Source organism: Bubalus bubalis, chromosome 6, assembly GCF_019923935.1.
Source record: "Bubalus bubalis isolate 160015118507 breed Murrah chromosome 6, NDDB_SH_1, whole genome shotgun sequence".
In the NCBI taxonomy this organism is placed as follows: Eukaryota; Metazoa; Chordata; class Mammalia; order Artiodactyla; family Bovidae; genus Bubalus; species Bubalus bubalis.
Window position 1 is genome coordinate 43,314,013 of NC_059162.1, and position 26,283 is coordinate 43,340,295.

The following is a 26,283-nucleotide window of genomic DNA, read 5'->3' on the forward strand; positions in this document are numbered from 1 at the left end:
GTTATCTGGGTCATTAAGATCTTTTTATATAGTTCTTCTGTGTATTCTTGCCACCTCTTCGTACTATCTTCTGCTTCTGTTACATCCATACAGTTTCTGTCCTTTATTGTGTCCATCTTTGCATGAAACTTTCCCTTGATATCTCTAATTTTCTTGAAGAAATCTCTAGTCTTTCCCATTCTATTGTTTTCCTCTATTTCTTTGCACTGATCACTGATGAAGGTTTTCTTCTCTCTCCTTGTTATTCTTTGGAGTTCTGCATTCAGATGAGTGTATCTTTCCTTTTCTCCTTTGCCTTTTGCTTCTGCTAGCAGTATCTTACACTGCGGCTTAGATGTATCTTAAGGATTACTTCAGGGCTTCCCTAGGGGCTCAGTGGTAAAGAATCTGCCTGTCAATGCAGAAGAAAACAGTTTGATCCCTGATCTGTGAAGATCCCACATGCTGTGAAGCAGCTAAGCCCATGTATCTCAAATACTGAGTGTGTTCTCTGGAGCCCAGGAGCAACAACTGCTGAAGCCTGCATGCCCTAAAGCCCATGCTCCACAACAAGAAAAGCTACTGCAATGAGAAACCTGTCAACTGCAACTGGAGAGTAGCCCCCTCGTGTAGCAACTAGAGAAAAGCCTGCACAGCAACTAAGACTCAGCACAGCCAAAAGTAAGTAAATAAAATTATATTAAAAAAATTACTTCAATTGTTGGATTTTGTATTTCTAAAGACAATATTAAATTGATAGAAATGCAAATGACCTGTAACATTAACACGGTCTCCACTGACAAGTTTGTGTAACAGAAAAACAAGTTTAATCAATACATATAACAATATCATACTTAAGTTTTAAAAATATATTTGTTAGAGGAAACACTGACTGACACCAGCCACCCTGGCCAGGCAAGATAGCAGTCACTTGCATGAGTTGTCTTAACAAAGAGGTCCTGGTAAGGAATGCAAACTAACAAGTTATCACCAATCAAAAGAATTTGCAAGAAGTCAAAAGAGGAATGGAGACACCAGCCCCTGATTCCTACCAACCTGTGAGTCCTTCTCACTAGAATCCACCTTGGCTGAGCAATGCATGAACCACCAGGAAGGACCCTGAGTCAGAATGGCTGGCCAGAGATGACCCGAAAACAAACCCTATCACCATAACAACCCAAGACTGAAAGCCAGGTGGCAAAGCAATTTTCTTGGGTTCTCGGACCCTGCTGGTCTCTGCCTAGGCACCCCTTCCCAATAAAATCTCTTACTTTGTCACCACGTGTGTCTCCTCAGACAATTCATTTCCAGTATTAGACAAGAACATACACTCTTGGACCCTAGAAGGGGTCCCTCTTCTGGCAACATATTCAACATACTCAGTCTTATGTGCAAAATATTAACACTGTTTGGATTTCTCTGTACTCTGTACTCAAAAAGTAGATGTCTTTCCCAACCTGCAGAATTTAGGTACCTGGAAACTCCCTTAGTAGAACCTGCAGCTGAGGAATTAGATTCAACAGAGGTGGGGTGGGAGTTGGGAGACATAAGTGTTGAAGGACCATGACAGGAATGAGTTTGTACATGACTCATTCAACAAACACAGAGTACCAGAGGTGCTAGAAGTAAAACACACTCCTTGATCTCAAGGAGTTCAGTCTAGAGAGGAAGAAGTCTCATTATAATCATCTGCTTATACAAAACTGCAATAAAAGCGATATTAATTCATACAAGTTAGGAACCAAGAAAAGGTTATTGCAAGACAATGAAGTAGTGTGGACAATTACATTAGAGAAAAAAACGCAGATGAAGTAAACAACAGCCATGGCAGTTAAAGGTAATGGGAAGACAGAAGAGATGGCTCTATCCTTTGTTAAGGAGGTTCTTGTCTTCACTCTAGAGATACAGGAAAACCACTTAAGGGTATTTAAGCAAGAGAATTGTGTGATGAGACCGGCATTTTTCAATACATCATGGTGATTTTTTTTCTAAAGGATGTAACTGAAGAACAAACTGCATGCAGAAGCAAGCTATTTGAGTCAGTTCACACAAGAGATGACGAAGGCATGAAATAGGGATGAGGCATGGACGCTGCAGGGGAGGAAATGGATATGAGATTTCAGGATCTGAAACTGAGAGAATCTGACAAATGTGAGAGGGAGCGTCAAGAGGACTTCAGCTTTTTAGCTTGGTTGTCTACTAGTGGAGGCTGGTAGCTTCCTAGCTTGTCTTCCCCTAGAAGGCTCAAAATTACTTCAGATTCTATATAAGAGATAGCCCTTATACTTAAAACATTTCTATTGTCCTTTGAGGGCTGATTAAAACAATTAGTCATTAGCAAATATGATGTTTGAAACCACCAGAGTAGGTGAGATAAAGTGTGAAAAGACAGGTGGACTAGCTTAGTCAAGAATCACCAAGTACAGGGGTTAGGGGCATCAGGCCTCATATAGTCAGAAACCCATGTATAAATTTACAGCCAACCCTCTGTATCCAGGCTCTCCCATCTGCAGATTCAACCAACTGCAGACCATGTAGTATGTATTTATTTTTTTAAAAAGTCCATATATAAATGAACCCACGCAGTTCAAACCCACATTCATGGGTCTACTGTATAGCGCAGAGGAAAAGGAACTCATTAAAATAAAGGAGCCATCAGAGAAATATCAGGAGAATCAAGAGAATTCAGTGTCACAGGTGACAAAGGAGCAGTTTTAGAGAGGAAAGAATAATGCCCAGTACCAAACACAGCAAGTATAGTAAGACAAGGTTAGGAAAAAACTCCGTAGGATTTCGTAAGCTCCAAACTAGTTTTGTTCATCACATATATTCAATACCTATTAGAATACATAGAACTTCTGAGGACCTTTAACATACTAATGCATATTATGAATCTCCAGAAAGCTACAGTATGCACTGTTTTCCAAATTTGACCGTGAAATCCTTCTGTCATATAAAAGATGTATCTCAAGAACACCTGAGTTTCTTAGAAAATTGGGAAATGCTAATAAAAAGTAAGATGATAATTACATGACAATGAGTATAAATATACACATAGAGCCAAAAGCCTAGAAGAAAATAAGTGTGTTAAAAGTGGCTGCTTCAGTGAAGCATACTTAATCACTCAAGGACAGTGCTGGGAAAACCTATCAGAGAAATAAGACAGAGGCAGTGAGGATGGAGCGAGCTGTATAGATACAAAAAATATTTGAGAAACTATAAGGACTCAGTTTGGGGATGACTAGATGTAGCAGAGGAGGGTAGAGAAGATCGAAGATGAAAGATGTCAGTTTCTGCCTGGTCAGCTGGACAGTGAGGAAAGGGGAAAGAATAAAACATCAATTCGTTTTCGGCATATTGATTTCAGAAAAACATGGACAGTATTCAGTTCAGTTCAGTCGCTCAGTGGTGTCCGACTCTTTGCGACCCCATGAATCGCAGCACACTGGGCCTCCCTGTCCATCACCAACTCCCAGAGTTCACTCAGACTCACGTCCATTGAGTCAGTGATGCCATCCAGCCATCTCATCCTCTGTCGTCCCCTTCTCCCCCTGCCCCCAATCCCTCCCAGCATCAGAGTCTTTTCCAATGAGTCAACTCTTCGCATGAGGTGGCCAAAGTACTGGAGTTTCAGCTTTAGCATCATTCCTTCCAAAGAAATACCAGGGCTGATCTCCTTCAGACTGGACTGGTTGGATCTCCTTGCAGTCCAAGGGACTCTCAAGAGTCTTCTCCAACACCACAGTTCAAAAGCATCAGTTCTTCGGCGCTCAGCCTTCTTCACAGTCCAACTCTCACATCCATACATGACCACAGGAAAAACTATAGCCTTGACTAGACGGACCTTTGTTGGCAAAGTAATGTCTCTGCTTTTGAATATGCTACCTAGGTTGATCATAACTTTCCTTCCAAGGAGTAAGCGTCTTTTAATTTCATGGCTGCAGTCTCCATCTGCAGTCATTTTGGAGCCCCCAAAAATAAAGTCTGACACTGTTTCCACTGTTTCTCCATCTATTTCCCATGAAGTGATGGGACCGGTTGCCATGATCTTCGTTTTCTGAATGTGAAGCTTTAAGCCAACTTTTTCACTCTCCACTTTCATCAAGAGGCTTTTTAGTTCCTCCTCACTTTCTGCCATAAAGGTGGTGTCATCTGCATATCTGAGGTTATTGATATTTCTCCTGTCAATCTTGATTCCATCTTGTGCTTCTTCCAGCCCAGCGTTTCTCATGATGTACTCTGCATATAAGTTAAATAAGCAGAGTGACAATATACAGCCTTGACGTACTCCTTTTCCAATTTGGAACCAGTCTGTTGTTCCATGTCCAGTTCTTACTGTTGCTTCCTGACCTGCATACAGATTTCTCAAGAGGCAGGTCAGGTGGTCTGGTATTCCCATCTCTTTCAGAATTTTCCAGTTTACTGTGATCCACACAAGCGTAGGCAGCTGCGACCAGCGCATTAAGCGCAGCCGCGAGGAGCTACCCCACATCTGAGATCAGAGGCAGAAGCCGGGAGGACCCCATGCCCGAAGGGCAGCGGCCAAGAGGAGTTACCCCACGTCCAAGGTCAGGGGCAGCGGCCGAGAGTGCCAGGCTGCAACAGCACAGGACCACCGAGAAGAGCTACCCTGTGTCCGAGGCCAGGGGCGGCGGCTGGGAGGACTAACCCCATGTCCAAGGAGCAGTGGCTAGGCAGGCGCCCGAGGGCCTAGAGGAGCTATCCCACGTTGAAGGTCAGGAGAGGCAGTGGTGAGGAGATACCCCTCGTCCAAGGTAAGGAGCAGCGGCTGCACTTTGCTGGAGCAGCCATGAAGAGATACCCCACGCCCAAGGTAAGAGAAACCCAAGTAAGACAGTAGGTGTTGCAAGAGGTCATCAGAGGGCAGACACACTGAAACCATACTCACAGAAAACTAGTCAATCTAATCACACTAGGACCACAGCCTTGTCTAACTCAATGAAACTAAGCCATGCCCGTAGGGCAACCCAAGACGGGCGGGTCATGGTGGAGAGATCTGACAGAATGTGGTCCACTGGAGAAGGGAATGGCAAACCATTTCAATATTCTTGCCTTGAGAACCCCATGAACAGTATGAAAAGGCAAAATGATAGGATACTGAAAGAGGAACTCCCCAGGTCAGTAGGTGCCCAATATGCTACCGGAGATCAGTGGAGAAATAACTCCAGAAAGAATGAAGGGATGGAGTCAAAGCAAAAACAATACCCAGTTGTGGATGTGACTGGTGATAGAAGCAAGGTCTGATGCTGTAAAGAGCAATATTACATAGGAACCTGGAATGTCAGGTCCATGAATCAAGGCAAACTGGAAGTGGTCAAACAAGAGATGGCAAGAGTGAATGTCGACATACTAGGAATCAGCGAACTCAAATGGACTGGAATGGGTGAATTTAACTCAGATGACCATTATATCTACTACTGCGGGCAGGAATCCCTCAGAAGAAATGGAGTAGCCATCATGGTCAACAAGAGTCCGTAATGCAGTACTTGGATGCAATCTCAAAAACGACAGAATGATCTCTGTTCATTTCCAAGGCAAACCATTCAATATCACAGTAATCCAAGTCTAAGCCCCAACTAGTAACGCTGAAGAAGCTGAAGTTGAATGGTTCTATGAAGACCTACACCCACTCCAGTGTTCTTGCCTGGAGAATCCCAGGGACGGGGGAGCCTGGTGGGCTGCCGTCTATGGGGCTGCACAGAGTTTTGGACACGACTAAAGTGATTTAGCATAGCATAGCATGAAGACCTACAAGACTAACACCCAAAGAAGATGTCCTTTTCATTATAGGAGACTGGAATGCAAAAGTAGGAAGTCAAGAAACACCTGGAGTAACAGGCAAATTTGGCCTTGGAATACGGAATGAAGCAGGGCAAAGACTAATAAGAGTTTTGCCAAGAAAATGCACTGGTCATAGCAAACACCCTCTTCCAACAACACAAGAGAAGACTCTACACATGGACATCACCAGATGGTCAACACCGAAATCAGATTGATTATGTTCTTTGCAGCCAAAGATGGAGACACTCTATACAGTCAGCAAAAACAAGACCAGGAGCTGACTGTGGCTCAGACCATGAACTCCTTATTGCCAAATTCAGACTTAAATTGAAGAAAGTAGGGAAAACCACTAGACCATTCAGGTATGACCTAAATCAAATCCCTTATGATTATACAGTGGAAGTGAGAAATAGATTTAAGGGACTAGATCTGATAGATAGAGTGCCTGATGAACTATGGAATGAGGTTCGTGACACTGTACAGGAGACAGGGATCAAGACCATCCCCATGGAAAAGAAATGCAAAAAAGCAAAATGGCTGTCTGGGGAGGCCTTACAAAAGCTATGAAGAGAAGAGAAGTGAAAAGCAAAGGAGAAAAGGAAAGATATAAGCATCTGAATGCAGAGTTCCAAAGAATAGCAAGGAGAGACTTTAAGAAAGCCTTCCTCAGCGATCAATGCAAAGAAATAGAGGAAAACAACAGAATGGGAAAGACTAGAGATCTCTTCAAGAAAATTAGAGATACCAAGGGAACATTTCATGCAAAGATGGGCTCGATAAAGGACAGAAATGGTATAGACCTAACAGAAGCAGAAGATATTAAGAAGAGGTGCCAAGAATACACAGAAGAACTGTACCAAAAAGATCTTCATGACCCAGATAATCACGATGATGTGATCACTGACCTAGAGTCAGACATCCTGGAATGTGAAGTCAAGTGGGCCTTAGAAAGCATCACTACGAACAAAGCTAGTGGAGGTGATGGAATTCCAGTGGAGCTCTTTCAAATCCTGAAAGATGATGCTGTGAAAGTGCTGCACTCAATATGCCAGCAAATTTGGAAAACTCAGCAGTGGCCACAGGACTGGAAAAGGTCAGTTTTCATTCCAATCCCAAAGAAAGGCAATGCCAAAGAATGCTCAAACTACTGCACAATTGCACTCATCTCACGCTAGTAAAGTAATGCTCAAAATTCTCCAAGCCAGGCTTCAGCAATATGTGAACTGTGAACTTCCACATGTTCAAGCTGGTTTGAGAAAAGGCAGAGGAACCAGAGATCAAATTGACAACATCTGCTGGATCATGGAAAAAGGAAGAGAGTTCCAGAAAAACATCTATTTCTGCTTTAATGACTATGCCAAAGCCTTTGACTGTGTGGATCACAATAAACTGTGGACAGCATTGCTGCTGCTGCTGCTGCTGCTGCTAAGTTGCTTCAGTTGTGTCCAACTCTGTGCGACCCCATGGACTGCAGCCTACCAGGCTTCTCTGTCCATGGGATTCTCCAGGCAAGAACACTGGAGTGGGTTGCCATTTCCTTCTCCAAGGCATGAAAGTGGAAAGTGAAAGTGAAGTCGCTCAGTTGTGTCCGACTCTTAGCGAACCCATGGACTACAGCCTACCAGGCTCCTCCATCCATGGGATTTTCCAGGCAACAGTACTGGAGTGGGGTGCCATTGCCTTCTCCGGTGGACAGCATTAGCTGAATTTAAAGAAAACAAAGTAAGATGCGAGAAACAGCAAAAGATTAATATCTTAACTAGGTAAAGCATTCATGAAAACCAATACAAAAGCACTTAAGACACTATAAAGAATATAAACAACTTATAAAACAGCTCATAAAATTCTATCAAGGAAATAACCACTCAGAAAAAGTTTCACCATAAAAGATGTTCATAGCAGTGTCACTTATAGGAGGAAATATATAAATCTAAATGTTCAACCTAATTATACATCCTATAATCAAATCATGGTATATAAATCATAGAATAATATGTAGCCAAAAACTGTTTATGGATAATCTATAATAACATGTAAACATGTTTATGACAATGTTAAATTAAAAAATCAAAGCAGGATACAAAATTGTGTATGTATAATAATTTCAACTATGAAAAACAAAAATAAAAACCTCAACGTTAATAGTGTTTATATTAGGTAGTGATTTTAAGTGACATAAAATTATTTATTGTTCTGAGTTTTCTAAATCTTTTCTAATAGGCATGATTGTACTTTAAATAAGAGGAAAATGTTTTATTTATCTAAGAGAAAAACTACTGTGTAAAACTAGAATGGAAAAAGATAGGTAGTTGTATATGCTTGGCCCTCCTAAGCTATTCTCTCATATGTCCCCAGAGGTGGGAGAAAAAATTGTGTGTGGGTGTATGTGTAAGATGGTATGGAAAAAACTGGAGAAACTTCTTGATTAATCCAATATTTTAAAGAAGGGCAGGGGGAGAGACAGTTCCTTGCCCCAAGGGACTGGTAATTTTGAGAGCTGTTGTTATATACATATCTATCTATCCTGTTTTAAATAAATTCAAAAGTAATATAAGATATTAATAAAATAGACAAATTTTTAAAATATTTTGCTAGTCTGAAAGTACATAAAGTTAGAGGTAGCACTTTTGACATAAGGCTGGTAGGTTTAATGGAATAGCAATCCATAATCAAAATTCCAGGACAATTTGGAAAGAATACAAAGGTCATGGCCTGAGGAGAAAGACCAGGGCAAGAGGGTTAACAGCCAGATTAGAGGGAAAATATCTGACTTATGTTTATAGCATCAAGAGTACAAGGTTCAGCATAATGAGATCATATCAACAGATAATATTTGAGGATTCTTGAAAGAATTAAAGAGGTACAATGTGAAAAATTCTGGATAAACTAACACATACCCAACCCCAAATGCTAAGATATTCCACCTAAAAACATAATTATTACTGTATCAAAAGTCCATTCAGCTGAGTAACTTTTTTCTTATGGAGGCATGAGACTGCCTCCATGAGACTGCCATGGTTCCATGGCAGTCACCTCTAACTTCAACTCAGAAGTCAGGGGACAAACCCCTTTAACCCTGAATCCACTCTCCAATCTAATTCCCATTTCTCAATGCATACTTTCATATTTCATCACGTAAGCTTTTGGCTAAGCCTTTTAAAAATCTACTTATTCTTCTATCCTTTAACACTTGATAACTTTCACAGTTGCATTTTGCTTTGTAAAGTATCTGTTTCATTTTATTTAACCTAAACTTTACCTTTCTCGTGCTCATGCTCTCTGAGGCAGGCCCTATGCTTCATTCTTCTACAATCTAGAGTATGCAATACATGCACAGCACGAAAGTGCTTAGTATGTGTCTGTAGAAATGAAATGAATTACTCTGTAAGTCTCCTCTACCTATTACTTCAGGTATTCAGTATATGGTTACTGTATTTAAACACTGTTAAAAGGGCAATATATCCATTAATGAAATTTACAACTTCTCCCCATCCTCTATCCTCTGATGGGGCTTCCAAGTGGCGTAGAGGTAAAGAATCCGCTTGCCAATGCAGGAGATGCCTGAGACATGGGTTGGATCCCTGGAATAGGAAGATCCCCTGAAGGAGGGCATGGCAACCCACTCCAGTTTCTTGCCTGGAGAATCCCATGAACAAAGGAGCCTGGCGGGCTACAACCCATGGGGTCACAAAGTCGAACACAACTGAGTGACTGAGCGCATGCACACACACATCCTCTGATATCCCACTGTTCAATACTGTATCATCTCTCACATGCGTTTACTGTACATACACATGAGATTAAAATAATAAAAATCACTGAAGACTTATAATGATTTACATTCATAGTCTTATTTACCCCTCCTAACCTTTTAAGTTACATATCACTATCTCCACTTTAGAGCCCAATATAGCAAGTAAGAGATGAGAGCTCAAGTCTGGAGCTACACTAGTTTCAGTGGTTACGCGACGCATGTATTATCATCACAAACTGTTACTCACCAAGAGTAGGGATCCAATCTTAACCATTTTAGTATCTCTCTGCATAGCCCAATGCCTAAGATGGAAAGGGTATTTCATGGTCATGGATTAGATAACCCTTATCAAGAGAGTCATTAAGCTATGAGATGACTTAAGTAAGTCACTTTACCTCTCTTACCAATTACGGGGTAAACTATTAATTTCCTACCTAAATCCTCATCTAATTCTCAAATACCAAGTCTATAATTGCCCAATAAATACGAGTTTATGAATCCAGCAGTTGTTATGGAGAATACTGACTGTAATAACTTATGTTACAGTCCTATCAATGAATCAGGGACTTATACGGGTTTTTGGCCAGGAGAAAGAAGTAAGTCCACTAGTAACTGGGCATTATAATCCTACTTGTTAAATGGATGTTACCATGTGAGAAAAACATAAGAATAAGCGAAACTGAGGCTCTTTTTTCAAAACGGCCTATTTAAAAAAAAAATCAATTGATATTTTTTAAGCTTAAAAACCAAAAAGCTAATCTAGACAGAAGATACATGGCAACTAAACGTAATAATTCCACATCCAAAAAAAGACTATAAAGTAGTTATTAGGATTATTGGGGAAATGTGACTATGGACTATATACTACCCAAGAGTATTTTATCAGTGTTAAATTTCTGAACGTGGTGATTATATTGTAGTTATGTGGTTCAACTCAGTTCAGTTCAGTCACTCAGTTGTGTCCGACTCTTTGTGACCCCATGGACTACAGCACGCCAGGCCTCCCTGTCCATCACCAACTCCTGGAGTTTACTCAACTCATGTCCATTGAGTCAGCGATGCCATCCAACCATCTCATCCTCTGTTGTCCCTTCTCCTCCCACCTTCAATCTTCCCCATCATCAGGGTCTTTTCAAATGAGACAGTTCTTCACATCAGGTGGGCAAAGTATTGGGGTTTCAGCTTCAGCATCAGTCCTTCCAGTGAATATTCAGGATTGGTTTCCTTTAGGATGGACTGGTTGGATCTCCTTGCAGTCCATGGGACTCTCAAGAGTCTTCTCCAACACCAGAGTTCAAAGGCATCAGTTCTTCAGCACTCAGATTTCTTTAAGTCCAACTCTCACATCCACTCATGACTACTGGAAAAATATCCTTATTCTCAGGTGATACTTTTAGGGATAAAGTATCATGATGTCTACCACTAATTCAAATGGTTCAGAAAAAAAAAAATGAAAAAAACACGCATAGAGAAAGGAAAAACAAATGCGGCAAAATGTGAACAACTGTTGAATCATGAATCTCTAGGATAGCCAAATAAATATTCATTATGTTATTTTTGCAACTTTTCTGTAGTTTTGAAAATTCTCAAAAGTTGGAAAAAAAATGACAAAAACCAAAATAAAGTATGAAGAAGAATAATTTTGAACTTAAAATTTAATACTGAGAAGCTACTAATCAAGAATGAGGAAGATGGGAATTCCCTATCCTATGCTGTGCTAAGTCACTTCAGTCGTGTCCGACTCTGTGTGACCCCATAGACGGCAGCCCACCAGGCTCTCCCATCCCTGGGATTCTCCAGGCAAGAACACTGGAGTGGGTGGCCATTTCCTTCTCCAAGGCATGAAAGTGAAAAGTTAAAGTGAAGTCGCTCAGTCATGTCCGACTCTTAGTGACCCCATGGACGGCAGCCTACCAGGCTCCTCTGTCCATGGGATTTTCCAGGCAAGAGTACTGGAGTGGGGTGCCATTGCCTTCTCCAGGGAATTCCCTGGGGGACCAGTATTTACAACATCGTGTTTCCACTGCAGAGGGCATGGGTTCGATCCCTCGTTGGGGAACTAAGATCCTGCATGCCTCGCAGTGTGGCCACAACAACAAACAAAAACAAACAATAATGAGGATAAAACAAATCTTCAGAATGAAATGCTGAATTTTCTCTGAGCAAAACATAACTAACTTGATAATAAAACAAAATATAACTAAAATAATTTAATGTAAAAATCTTGTGTGTACACATACACACAAAAGTGCTTAATCACAGACATCTAAGACCTGGAACTTTTCATGGAAGAATACTAAAAAAAAAAACAATTCCTAAAGAGAATACTGTAACTGTAATCCTATGCTCTCATAGGATCCTGGCACATTTGGAATAACCAGAGGAAATAAGACTTTACTGCTAGCATCTGGTATCATGTTGTGTGTGTTTTCTTATTTTCTGTGACTTTAATCAGGCAAGGTAAGTTTCACTACATTTTTACAAAAAGAAAACTGATCCTTAATTTCCTCAAGGTATAAATCATTGTAAACATGTAAAGACACTATTATACTAATTAAGGGCCTTCTCAGGTGGTGCTAATGGTAAAGAACCCTTCTGCCAATGCAGGAGACCCAAAAGACGTGGGTTTGATCGATCCCTGGGTCGGGAAGATCCCCTGGAGGAGGCCTGGCAACCCACTCCAGTTTTCTTGCCTGGAGAATCCCATGGACAGAGAAGCCTGGCAGGCTACAGTTTATAGGGTTGCAAAGAGTTGGACATGACTGAATTGACTTGGCAAGCATGCATACTAATTGAGTCACTTTGGCTTAATCTGCAGTGAGACTTTAAAATTACTTACTGACATGTTATGATCAATTTTAAAGAGCTATTCAATATTTGTATATTATCAGAGAAGTGAAGAGGTATGGGTTAGACTGCTCCTAAATAGAATGAAATACACTTATAAATATTCGACAAGAATATAGTGAGATCAAGTTTTACTCTTAAAAAAATTAAAAAAGATCTACAGCTTAAGATTGTTATTGCCACATATGCTTTTTATTTTTTTGGCCACACCACATGGATCTTAGTTCTCCAATCAGGGATCCAATCTACAGCCTTTGTATTGGAAGCACGGAATCTTAACAACTGGACCACCAGAGGAAGTCCCATGATTGTACTGTTTTGAGATAAATTTTGAAAAGATAAGTAACATGACAATCTATTGCAGCACTCTCTGAAGAGGAAAATATGTGGCTGGCTGTTAAATCAAGATAAATCATCATTACATTAAATGCTTATCCTCATGAACACGGAATGGGTTACACAGTTGAAATAACTACAAAGTTCACTAAAAAGGTAAAATAAAATTAAAAATTAAAAACAAACAAAACAAAACACAAGACCATTAACACAAAACTTAAACTGTCACCAATGTCTAGGACAGAGCCGAAGCTCAAGAATGGTCCTAGTGTGATCTCTGATTACCCAATTTATATAGCTAAGTGATGAAATATCGACCACCTCTTGCTAAAGACTCCCTAAGAAGTATTTCCTGTGGTAGAATTCATAACTGTATTTATACACTATTGAGAAAATAGAGCTATTATTAAGAACAAGCTACTGTGATCTGGCACTGAAAGAGATGAACCCATTTTAGGGATCCTGATATATGTACCCTGGCTGAAATGGTCAACTGTTACTTTAACTGACACTTCCAATTCAAAATAATGCTAAAAGACAACTTGAGCTTTTAAATAATTGAAAATTTAAATCATATATACTTGTCAGAATGATTTTGGAGAAAAACTATTCTTTTTCCTAAACTTCAACACTTCAACTATAAGTGAATTTCCACAGATGATGATGGGAAGCAGGTTTTCAAACTATAGTAAGACAAACTGGAAATATAAATGGAGAAAACTGCTTACTCATTTACTACCCTAAAGCAAGTGTTGACTCACAGAGGTAGACAGGTAAATCATCCATGGTTCTGCCTGCCACAAGCTTGCCATGGACATGTGTACAACCTGAAGATTCTAGGCAAAGGCTAGTGATATCAAAGAACAACTGCTTTTTGAAAGGCACCATGGCCCCCTTCCTGGCTTACTTGCACTCTAGGAACCAGTAGCTGCTCTCTGGGGGTTCAGAGAGCTATTCTGCAACTCCTTCAGTCACCCTAGCAGGTGAAGAGTGCAAAGGATCAGAGCTTAGGGCCAGACTTCTGAAATGGTTTTTGACTCCTATTTATTGTGATTAAATCAGAGAAATCAGGAGTAAAAATCTGGTACTCTGCATCTCTGGGCATATTTGAAATGTCAATTCTACTTTTGTCAGGTACTTCTAATAAATCAATTCACATGTGCTTTACTTTCTATCTGATCTTTAAAGTCATTTTACCAATTCATTTGTGAAAAAAATCTACATATTTTCACTTTATCAGAGATGTAGTCTCTGTATTCACAAAACAATAAAAATCAGAATAAAAATCAAGCAAACTTCAAAAATCATAAGGAAAATTCTATCTTTGCTAATACAAATAACTCATGTAAATAACTCTTAGGCTCTACCAAGAATACTTATAAACAAATTGGAGACTCTGTGGTAAAGAATCCACCTGCCAATGTAGGAGACACGGTTCCATCCCTGGGGAATCCCACAGACAGAGGAGCCTGGGGGTGGGGTGGGGTGGTGTACAGTCCATGGGGTTGCAAAGAGTCTGACACAACTTAGTGACTAACAACAAAACATAGTAATGATTTAACAACAAAACTGGAAGCATTCTAAAATGTCAGAATGCAGTTTTAATTTAACTCTCCTCAGTGGTCTGCAATGAATAAGAGATGTAGCAAAATGTTACATACATTAAAACATAACTAAACCCAGTAATCCTATGTGCGCTTGCTCAATGGCTTCAGGAGTGTCCGACTCTTTCGACCTCATGGAGCCCACCAGGCTCCTCTTGTCCATGGCATAGTCCAGCAAGAATAGTGGAGTGGGTTGCCATGTCCTCCTCCAAGGGATCTTCCCAACCCAGGAATCGAACCCATGTCTCCTCCATCTCCTGCATAGTAGGCAGATTACTTGCCCAGTGAACCACCTGGGAAGCCCAATTCTACGTGTAAATGCTTCCCAAAGCAAATTCACCAATAACGTCACAGTTACTTTCATCAGTAAAATGGTATACACTAGATAACCGACAGTTAAAGTCGCTCAGTCGTAGCTGACTCTTTGTGACCCCATGGACTGTAGCCCCCCCAGGCTCCTCTGTTCATGGTGATTCTCCAGGTAAAGATACTGGAGTGGGTTGCCAAGCCCTCATCCAGGGGATCTTCCCAATCCAGGATCAAACCCATGTCTCCTACATTGCTGGCGGATTCTTTACCAATTGAGCCACCAGAGAAGCCCAGTAAATATTTATTTAATTTAACCTGTGAAACTATTCTTTAGTTACTTACGTTGTTTTCATACAAAACAATTGTTCTTAAACTTTCAGGAAGTATGAAACCTTTATGGAATTTCCCTAGAGAGATGTACAAAGAAAATTTTACAAATAACTTCAGGGTGAACAAACCCAAGTTAAGAACTCCTGATATAGAATCACACACTCATATAATGTACCTTAATTGCATACTACTCAAATAGACAACATATTAGTCAGTCTTACCTAGGCTTCAGAGCCAACTGAAATACAATTTCAAGAAAAGAAAAACATTTAGTAACTTATGATTAACCTGGCTTGTTTAGAAAGGTTCACTTCTTCAACTGTTAAAAACTACAACAAATATGTGCTAAGTTTTTGATAAATCATTAACAACTCATTACTAATTTTGCTTTACGAACATTACAACTGGCTGATCAAGCTTAAAAAGATGCCATTTGCAGGGGACAAAGCAAAATAATCTTAACATTGTTGAACACTAGGAAGAAAATGGAAGGGGTTCAGGTCAGTACCATTGGCCAGGGATGTGAAACACTGTTCAGAGCCTGTCATGTATGACCAAACAGCCTCAGACACCAAGGTGTTCATAACAGTAATCTGATCAATTTTAAGTAGAGAAGAAAAACAAATGTGATTTTAAAACAATTTTTATGACTATAATAATTATATGCATTTTCACTTATGGCTAGAGTAGGTTAAAACACAGTGTAAAAAAATTACCCTGGCACGTCAAGAAACAGAAATATCCCCTGATTATATATAGGAATGAATAAAATTACACTAAAAAATGATCTTTAGAATGTGCTACTCATTTTTAAAAATCACTCTAAATGTGTTTTTATCACTTTAAATTCACACAGTAGGCCCTGTGGGATTGAACGATGCATAAACAAAGTTCCTATTCTAAAGAGGTGTCCAGTGCTCTGAGAATTGAAAGTGCAGCATAAGGGTACAAAGATGACAAATGATGACACCCCCATGCGCACATCCCTCAAAAGAAGCATTCATTTATTCTCTATGCCCTCTTAAAAACCTACTGCTGGGGTAAAAATTGTGTTTTGTGTCCAAAAGTAAACTATAAATTCACAACTTTAATAAATACCAAGATTAAAAAAAAACAAAAACCTGTTCCAAATCTCACAAGATTTAATTGCTATAAAGTGAGTTTAAAAAAAACTTGAGAGGTAACAAAATAGAACAAGGAAAAAGGAGGTATGCTTCCTGAACACAGCTTCTTTCTCTTTTAGAAACAATATTAATCTTAAATATTAATTGCTTTTACAAAATACAATTCTTTGCTGCTTCTATTTTGTTGATTGTATGAAGAAATTAAAATATTAAGTCCTTATGACTGGTAAAGGCACCAGTGTTTTTTCAAGCCATTTCTCTCCCATCAATGAAGTTCTAACCAAGTTTGACAATTCGTAACTGATGTAATCAAATGTTTTTAATGTTTAATTAAAACATGAGATCTGAGGACTTGAATTTCAAAGATTCTTTTTTCACCAAATGTCAAAGCTACGACATCTATAGATTTGACAGTTACTAAAGGTATACAGACTTTCCTCGTGGCTCAGCGGTATAGTGTCTGCCTACAATGCGGGAGACCGGGGCTCGATCCCATGAGTCGGGAAGATCCCCTGGAGTGGCAACCCACTCTAGTACTCTTGCCTGGAAAATCCCATGGACGGAGGAGCCTGGTAGGCTACAGCCCATAGGGGTCACAAAGAGTTGGACACTACTGAGCAATTTCACTTTCACCTTCAAAGGTATATAATGTAATTGCTACATATGTCCCAGGCTTTCTAAATTTTAGCATACTGACGGCCATATTCTGAAATGTCCAAACCAAGTTGTCACTGATTTCAAATTAATTTAGCAAATCCTCAATGGTGGCCTAATTACACATTTAGCACTGTGCTAGCAATGGAGGGCTCCAAACAAACATGGAATAAAAGGAACCATTCCTGCACATTTCTCGAAAAGTGAAATTCACTTTTCTATTCTAGTTCAGAACCTGATATTAAAGAATGCAGCAAAGACCAGAGAGGAGCAACGAGGAATTTTCAGCATTAAAAAAAAAAAAAAAAAAAAAAAGTGAGTTATTTTCAGTTAAAAGGCCTATCTCCCCTGCCGGTTAACAGCAGCATAATGCCTAAAGTTGATTTTGATGACACTATTTCTAAAAAGCAAAAAAAAAAAAAATTTCTCGTCCTCAATCTGTCTTCCTTTTTAAGGTCCTCTAACGCTCAGGCCATGATCAACTCTATCGAGTATTCTTGTTTTAAAATACACCAGATGATTTTAAAACAAGAGGGTGGTAACTCTTCTTTGAAAACTACACACTGAAGTCTAGGCCCCGGGTGTCCTCCGGCACAGTCCCGACAGCGGACAGCGAGGAGCAGAGCCCACCTTCGGCCAGTGTTTACCGCACCGGACGCAGCCGAGAGCAGAAGCACTGATCCCGAACGGCGTGGAGAAAGGGGGCGAGCGCACTACGGGGCCACAGTGGGGTCGCAGCGCCAGATGCCACCCCGGGAGCAGCATACGGGAGGGCAGGGGTCGCTGCCGGCCGCTTCCAGAGAGCGGCTACCTCCTCGCGGGGCCTGGACGGCGCTGACGAGGCTGCGAAGGCGAGGGGAGCGGCGGGCGGCGGAGCCCGGCGTCGATTCCTGCCCGCGGCGGCGGCGCGCGTAGGCTCGAGGCCGCAGGGCCTCCAGCGGCGGCCGGAGGGCAGGGCGGCAGGTGCGGGAGAGGAGTGTGCCTTCTCCATCCGGGAGGATGTGCCCCAGAGGCCGCAAGCCGGGGCGAGAGAGGAAAGACCCGGGAGCCCGAGATACCGGCCCCCCGGGAGCGGTGGGGCAGTCAGGGGCGACTGCAGACGGCCGCGTCGGGAGCAGAAAGAGATTCGGCCCGACACTCCCCGGCTTGATACCCCAGCTCACCGTGCCTCCGTCCTTAATGATGATCTTTTTGGCCAGCATGATACTGCGGTTCGCGGCCCTTTTCTTCTTCTTCCCCTGGGTCATTTTACCATCCTCGATTCCTGGTGCTGCTGCAGCCACTCCCGGGGCGGCCGGCCCCAGCGGCGAGTGCCGTCCCGCTACTACTGCCGGGCCGAGCCGCTCGGGGCACCCGCCGCCATCTTGAGGGCCCGGCCTGCCTCCGGCGGCGCGTCACATCGTGCGATCGGCCGACAAGTGCGCCCCGCCCCGCCCACGTGACGCGCCCCGCCTGCTCGGCCGCCGGGCGGTCGGTGCTGGGAGGGAGGCCGGGAGGGAAGCGGGCGGCGCGCGGAAGGGGCCACCTGCGGGCGGGCTGCCTGTGTAGGGAGCCCTGTGCCCTTCACTCGTTCAGGCCTCACCGCAACCCTGGGCGCTGGGGGCCGTGATAGAGCCCTTAACCGAGGAAGAGTTTAAGTTTCTGAATGTTAAATGCTCGAGGAAATACTGCTGGATATACAGTTATACTGGAATTTCAACCAGGCGTCCTCAGCTATCAGGGCTGACTCCCGCTGTGACCAACACTGGAACCGAAGGAGACGTTGAAATCGTTTTCCATAAATTGTGGGTAACTGAAAGAGTGGAGATAAAATGAGTTTTCATTTGGGTGCCACGGGCGGCGGCTGAGGGATACCAGGAGCTCTACTGAAGCAAGCCTGTTTCCAGCAGCACCCTGGCCCCAGATGGGACCTTTTCTTTATTCCCTGCCAGTAAAAACTGATAGAACCTAGGGAGGAGAAGGGGACGACAGAGGATGAGATGGTAGGATGGCATCACCGACTCAATGGACATGAGTTTGAGTAAACTCCGGGAGTTGGTGATGAACAGGGAAGCCTGGCGTGCTGCAGTCCGTGGGGTCGCAAAGAGTCAGACACGACTGAACGACTGAACTGAACTGAGCGCACCCTTTGTAGCCCACTACTTGTTTTACCCGATTGTTTAAAAATCAATTTGAGAAATTGCGAAAAAGGATAGCTGTCACAAGTGGACTATGGACTTCAGATTAAAGTATCACGATGTTAAATTTGATTGTGATGACTGTCAGATCAGATCAGATCAGTCGCTCAGTCGTGTCCGACTGTTTGCGACCCCATGAATCGCAGCACGCCAGGCCTCCCTGTCCATCACCAACTCCCGGAGTTCACTTAGACTACGTCCATCGAGTCAGTGATGCCATCAAGCCATCTCATCCTCTGTCGTCCCCTTCTCCTCCTGCCCCCAATCCCTCCCAGCATCAGAGTCTTTTCCAATGAGTCAGCTCTTTGCATGAGGTGGCCAAAGTACTGGAGTTTCAGCTTTAGCATGATTCCTTCCAAAGAAATCCCAGGGCTGATCTCCTTTAGAATGGACTGGTTGGATCTCCTTACAGTCCAAGGGACTCTCAAGTCTTCTCCAACTGTTATATAAAAGAATATTCTTTTCCTTAAATATACACTGAAGTCTTAACGAGTGAAGGAAGGTGATGCATGCTATGCTGCGTGTGTGCGTGCTAAGTCGCTTTAGTCGTCTGGCTCTTTGAGACCCTATGGACTGTAGTCCCACAGGCTCCTCTGTCCATGAGATTCTCCAGGCAAGAATACAGAGGTGGGCTGTCATGCCTCCAGGGAATCTTCGGATCCATTGATCGATCCTGGGTCTCATGTCTTCTGCACAGGCAGGTGAGTTCTTTACCACTAGTGCCACCTGGGAAGCCCGGTGATGCATGCTGCTGCTGCTGCTAAGTCACTTCAGTCGTATCCGACTCTGTGCAACCCCATAGACGGCAGCCCACCAGGCTCCCCCATCCCTGGGATTCTCCAGGCAAGAACACTGGAGTGGGTTGCCATTTCCTTCTCCAAGGCATGAAAGTGAAAACTGAAAGTGAAGTCGCTCAGTCGTGTCCAACTCTTATCGAACACATGGACTGCAGCCTACCAGGCTCCTCTGCCCATGGGATTTTCCAGGTAAGAGTACTGGAGTGGGATGCATGCTACCTACTCTTAAATAGTTCCTAACTATTAAATAGTTCCTAACGTGTGTATATATAAGGAGGTCTATACCAGCAAATTTGGAAAACTCAGCAGTGGCCACAGGACTGGAAAAGGTCAGTTTTCATTCCAATCCCAAAGAAAGGCAATGCCAAAGAATGTTCAAACTACCACACAATTGCACTCATCTCACACGCTAGTAAAGTAATGCTCAAAATTCTCGAAGCCAGGCTTCAGCAATACATGAACTGTGAACTGCCAGATGTTCAAGCTGGTTTTAGAAAAGGCAGAGGAACCAGAGATCAAATTGTAAACATCCACTGGCTCATGGAAAAAGCAAGAGAGTTCCAAAAAAACACCTATTTCTGCTTTATTGACTATGCCAAAGCCTTTGACTGTGTGGATCACAATAAACTGTGGAAAATTCTGAAAGAGATGGGAATACCAGACCGCCTGACCTGCCTCTTAAGAAACCTATATGCAGGTCAGGAAGCAACAGTTAGAACTGGACATGGAAAAACAGACTGGTTCCAAATAGGAAAAGGAGTACGTCAAGGCTGTATATTGTCACCCTGCTTATTTAACGTCTATGCAGAGTACATAATGAGAAACGCTGGGCTGGAAGAAGCACAAGCTGGAATCAAGATCAATGGGAGAAACATCAATAACCTCAGATATGCAGATGACACCATCCTTATGGCAGAAAGTGAAGAGGAACTAAAAAGCCTCTTGATGAAAGTGAAAGTGGAGAGTGAAAAAGTTGGCTTAAAGCTCAACATTCAGAAAACGAAGATCATGGCATCTGGTCCCACCACTTCATGGGAAATAGATGGGGAAACAGTGGAAACAGTGTCAGACTTTATTTTTTGGGGCTCCAAAATCACTGCAGATGGTGACTGCAGCCATGAAATTAAAAGACGCTTACTCCTTGGAAGGGAAGTTATGACCAACCTAGATAGCATATTCAAAAGCAGAGACATTACTTTGCCAACAAAGGTCCGTCTAGTCAAGGCTATGGTTTTTCCAGTGGTCATGTATGGATGTGAGAGTTGGACTGTGAAGAAGGCTGAGCACCAAAGAATTGATGCTTTTGAACTGTGGTGTTGGAGAATACTCTTAAGAGTCCCTTGGACTGCAAGGAGAAACAACCAGTCCATTCTGAAGGAGATTAGCCCTGGGATTTCTTTGGAAGGAATGATGCTAAAGCTGAAACTCCAGGACTTTGGCCACCTCATGCGAAGAGCTGACTCATTGGAAAAGACTCTGATGCTGGGAGGGATTGGGGGCAGGAGGAGAAGGGGACGACAGAGGATGAGATGGCTGGATGGCATCACTGACTCGATGGACGTGAGTCTGAGTGAACTCCAGGAGTTGGTGATGGACAGGGAGGCCTGGCATGCTGTGATTCATGGGGTCGCAAAGAGTTGGACACGACTGAGGGACTGAACTGAACTGAACTGACTGATGCGTAGGAGTTTATTTTACCATTGACTGGCTTGATCTCCTTACAGTCCAAGGGAATCTCGTGTCTTGTCCAACACCACAGTTCCAAAAGCATCAATTCTGTGCTCAACTTTATGGTCCAATTCTCACATCCATACATTTGACTACTGGAAAAACCATAGCTTTGACTAGATGAACCTTTGTCGGCAAAGTAATACTTAGGTCATAAAAGGCTCTGCATCTTCCTGCTGCTGCTGCTGCTAAGTCGCTTCAGTCGTGTCCGACTCTGTGCGACCCCATAGACGGCAGCCCACCAGGCTCTGCCGTCCCTGGGATTCTCCATGCAAGAACACTGGAGTGGGTTGCCATTTCCTTCTCCAATGCATGAAAGTGAAAAGTGAAAGTGAAGTCGCTCAGCTGTGTACAACTCTTAGCAACCCCATGGACTGCAGCCTACCAGACTCCTCCATCCATGGGATTTTCCAGGTAAGAGTACTGGAGTGGGGTGCCATTGCCTTCTCCGATCTTCCTGCTAGCTCTCTCTTTTTCATTCACTCAGAACACAGGTTTAGTGGAAACCAGCTGCCATGTCATGAAGACACTTAAGCAGCCTGTAGGGACATCCTGGTGTCCAGGAACTGAGGCCCCCTATCAACAGATACGTGACTGAGTCATCTTGGAGCCAGTCCTCCATTCCTGATCAAGGCTTTGACTGACAGCAGCCCCTGCCAGTCAGTCCTAAAGGAAATCAACCCTAAATATCCAATAAAAGGACTGATGCTGAAGCTGAAGCTGCAGCTGCAATACCTTAGCCACCTGATGTGAAGAGCCGACTCACTGGAAAAGACCCTGATACTGGGAACGGTTGAGGACAGGAGAACATGGTGGCAGAAGATGAGATGGCTGCATGGCATCACTGACTCAATGGACATGAGTCTGAGCAAACTCCAGGAGACTGTGAAGGACAGGGAAGCCTGGCATGCTGCAGTCCATGGGGTCACAAAGAGTTAGACACGACTGAGTGACAGAACAATAAGAACCCCTGCCAGCATCCTGACTGACTTCAGGAAACCCTGAGCTAGGACCACCCAGCTTAGCCACTCAGTTTCCTGACTCTCAGAAACTGTAAGATAAAAAAGTACTTGTTTTAAGCCACTAAACCTTGGGGTAATTTGGTCCACTGCTATAGATAACTAATACACAGGGTAAAGGGAATGTGCGTTGTTGGTACTATTATTGCAACTTTTCTGTAAGCTTAAATTTGATTGAATTTTCCTTTCTATTTTAATAACTGACTAGAAATGGAAAGCAAATCAATTTCCATGGAAGGAAGAAGAAAGGCATTTTAGCTTGATTATTCAAGTTATGTGTTACTACAATAAGTAAACTCAACATTTGTTTTAAAATGTTCTCTTATGGAAATTGACATGAAACTTTAGAGAAAGTAAGATGAGATAGATTTCATAATTTAAATACCTAGGAGCTTGTTTTGGATGAATGAAGAAGCCTGGTAAGACCATGTTTTTTGTGGTTACTCTTTATTAAAATCATCCTTCATCCAGCTGTACCAGTTTTATCATCCTAAGAACTGGTTCAGTCATTCAAAAAATATTTGAGTACCTCTGTCACTCTTTTACTAGACACTGGAGATACATCGATGAATGACATGGTATTTATCTGCATAGAGCTTAATTATACTGGGGGACAGGCTATAAAACAAACACAAAAGGAAGATAATTTCAAATTGTAGTAAGTGCTGTTGTTAAAAAAAAAAGGCAATAAAATTTAACACACACTGTCAGAATGTCCCGGGCATTGAGCTAGAAGAGCTGCAATAGTCAACATGAGAGATGAGTCTTGTTCTACCAGACTTACTGTGAATATATAATTCTTGTGGCTTTATATGTGATTTGGGTCAAGAAGATTCAGACTTTACATTGAGAGGTTGACATGTCAGTTAGGGTTCTCTGGTGATAGCAGAAACTAGCATTAGCTAACATATGCAAAAAGGAATGATTTGAAAGGATATTAAAGTTCCCAAAATTAATTGGAAAGTCAAGAATCAGACTTGAAAACAGGCAAAAACCTATTTTTGGAAAGTTCCTTAGACCCTTTCATGAGAGAAATCCCTGGTAAAGAACAGCAAGTGGCTGCATCTAAATATTCCTAAAGAAACAAGATTGTGTTACAGAATCCAACCCCCTAAAGTGAAAGTGAAGTCAAAAAAGTGAAGTAAAGTGAAAGTGAAGTTGCTCAGACTCTTTGCAACCCCATGGACTGTAGAGTACCAGGCTCCTCTGTCCATGGGATTCTCTAGGAAAGAATACTGGAGTGGGTTGCAATTTCCTTCTCCAACTCTCTAAATGTGCCCTGTATTAAAGAAATTGCATTTTGTCATGTGAACAGAAGAGGGCCTCCTTAACTATGAAACAGTCACCTCGCTTCTGTAGAACTACCTGCTCTTGCTGACTTAAGAAAATCCTGTTTCATCAAGAACAAAAAAAGCCACCAAAGCCCCACCCCATAAAAGCCTATTCTTTAAAAAAAAAAACAAAAACAAAAAACAAACAGAAAATGACAACTTTTCAGTTAATAGAAAATACTACCCTCTAGAAAATATGAAACAGAGGAAAAGTATGTATATCACTCCAATATGAATTAAATATCATTAAATAATCTTTCACATTGCAGATGTGAAAGAACTGAGTTAAAAATTCAATAGGAAGATGAGACTTGAGCAAACTCAGGCAATATACTGAAAAAATAAAATCATGCAAAATGTGAAACCTAAATTACAGGGTTTCTAAAAACATGAAAGTAAGAAATATGGAGGAGAGGAATACAATCAGCTATGAAGAAAAAGAGAGAAAAAAGGATCAGAAAATGACATGGAAAAAATTACTTGGGCCTCCAGGAAAACCACCACAACAAACAAAAGCATTTTTTTCCAAAGGGGGGAAAAAAAATCAAATGGTGCCAGACTTCTTGAAAATAACACCAAGCAACACAACAATGGAACATTTAAAAAAAACTCAAGGAAACATAGTGTGAGCCAAAGATCTTATAGTATGTCAAGCTATACTTAAGAGTGTCTAGGCTCTAGAAAGTTTAAACATGCTAGAACCTGAGGAATATTATACTTACAAGCCCTCCTTGAGTACTTAACTAGCAAAGCTTCATTCAGTTTCAAAGAGTTGATTTGGGAGCCTTGGCTAAAGTATTGAAGAGTATTAAATGTACTTAAATATGTTTAATTACATTAAATATATTTATAAAGTATATTGGTATACTATTGAATTTTATAACAAATACACAAACTAGGATGAGAAAATAGTGTGTAAATGTTTTATGTTCTAAAAATTTCAAATAGAAATAAGGCAACTAAATAAATATGGGAAGATGGGAGAAAGGAGTAGAATAAGTTTGTTGGTTGTCACAAAGGCAATTACATGGGAGTCAAAGCATATCATCTAAAACAGCAAAGGGTCTGCCGGTGGTCTGGTGGTTAAGTCTCCACCTTCCATTGCAGGGGGCTTGAGTTCCATCCCTGGTTGGGGAACTAAGATCTCACATGTTCTGTGGTGTGGCCAAAAAAATAAATACACAGGATGACAAACAATAGTAGAAGCTTGGAAAAGCAAAAAGGGGTCTTTTACAGCATTACATAAAATGTTATCAATATAAATGTAAACCATTAGAACATAAAAACATTTTATGTTCTAAAGATAAAAAGAAATTTTAAAAGCAAGGAACACTCCACATAGTGAAAGAAACAGTAAATACAGCAATATATACACTCATTTATTTTTTTAAAAAGAAACACAGGAAAGATAAACTAGCAACTAATGAAAATAATTACCTATAAGAGGTGGTTAGGAATGGAGTAGAAGCATAGGCCTGACAGCTAGGTTACTCTGAGTGTACTTTTTACATAATTTAACTTTGAGCCATGTAAATGCTTCACATTCAAAAACCATAAAAATTTGAAACAAATACAAAATTGAATACAAACAAAAACAAATGAAATTAGTTATATCACATTGATAACATAACTATGTAGAGAAAAGAGTAATTTCCATTAACTTTTGAACGCTGTACTCTGACTACACTTTCTTAGTGGGCTATTGTTCTAAGGACAGAGAACTGCAGAGATCTTAAATTTTATTTTGTATGTTTACCATTAGTAATACTGCTATTGTAGTGCTGAAACATAAGCTATAAGTAAAGCATATAAGCAATTATGGGCTTCCCTGGTAGCTCAGCAGTAAAGAATCTGTCTGAAATGCAGGGGACCCCGGTTCAATTCCTGGGTTGGGAAAATTCCCCTGGTGAAGGGAATGGCTATCCATTCCAGTATTCTTGTCTGAAGAATCCCATGGACAGAGGAACCTAGACGTCTACAGTCCATGGGGTCACAAAGAGTCAGACACAACTGAGTAACTAAGCACAGCATACAGCACAAAGAAATACATTTTTACTCAAAACCATTATTTTCACTGCAAGAGAAAAGAGAGGAAAATATAAAATAATAAAAAAAGCCTGTAATGCTTAATTTTAATTGTAAACATCAATTTGAATTTATGAATTCTTAAAAATGTTATCTCCTAGCTATGCCCACTGAAATATGGCCCAGAAGCAAATGGGAGTTAAAATTTCATTTCCCCTGAAAAGGAATAGATATTCCCCAGGTTGGGAACATGACGAGTACGAGGCACGTCTGGGACATGTTGTTATACCTGAAGAAAGGAAATTCAAAGACTAATGCGGTCATGTCTAAAAGATACAGAAGCTAGTTTACAGTGACTTACACTGGCTACTGGCTCACAATAGGAACATCAAAAAGAACTATGATGTAACTGACTATAATACATTGAAGAACAAAAACACTGATTCTTGAAAAAAAGAGAGAGAGGA

At 41.5% G+C, this 26,283-nt stretch overlaps 1 protein-coding gene across 3 annotated transcripts in view; it reads right to left on the reverse strand.

Annotated features, from left to right (window-relative positions):
• The window catches only part of MFSD14A (major facilitator superfamily domain containing 14A), a 53,797-nt gene extending 35,650 nt beyond the window's left edge, over positions 1–18,147 (reverse strand). The window contains exons 1-2 of one of the 3 annotated variants that reach the window (XM_025288212.3): positions 14,974–14,999; positions 9,783–9,837 (exon numbers count right to left, since the gene is read on the reverse strand). In XM_025288212.3, coding sequence (XP_025143997.1) covers positions 9,783–9,837; positions 14,974–14,984 — 66 coding nt within the window. In that variant the 5' untranslated portion in view covers positions 14,985–14,999. Of the gene's footprint in view, positions 1–9,782; positions 9,838–14,973; positions 15,000–17,902 lie in introns of those variants that run through there. The other 2 variants (XM_006049785.4, XM_006049783.4) reach the window with 2 other exon arrangements.
• Positions 18,148–26,283: the final 8,136 nt, after the last annotated feature.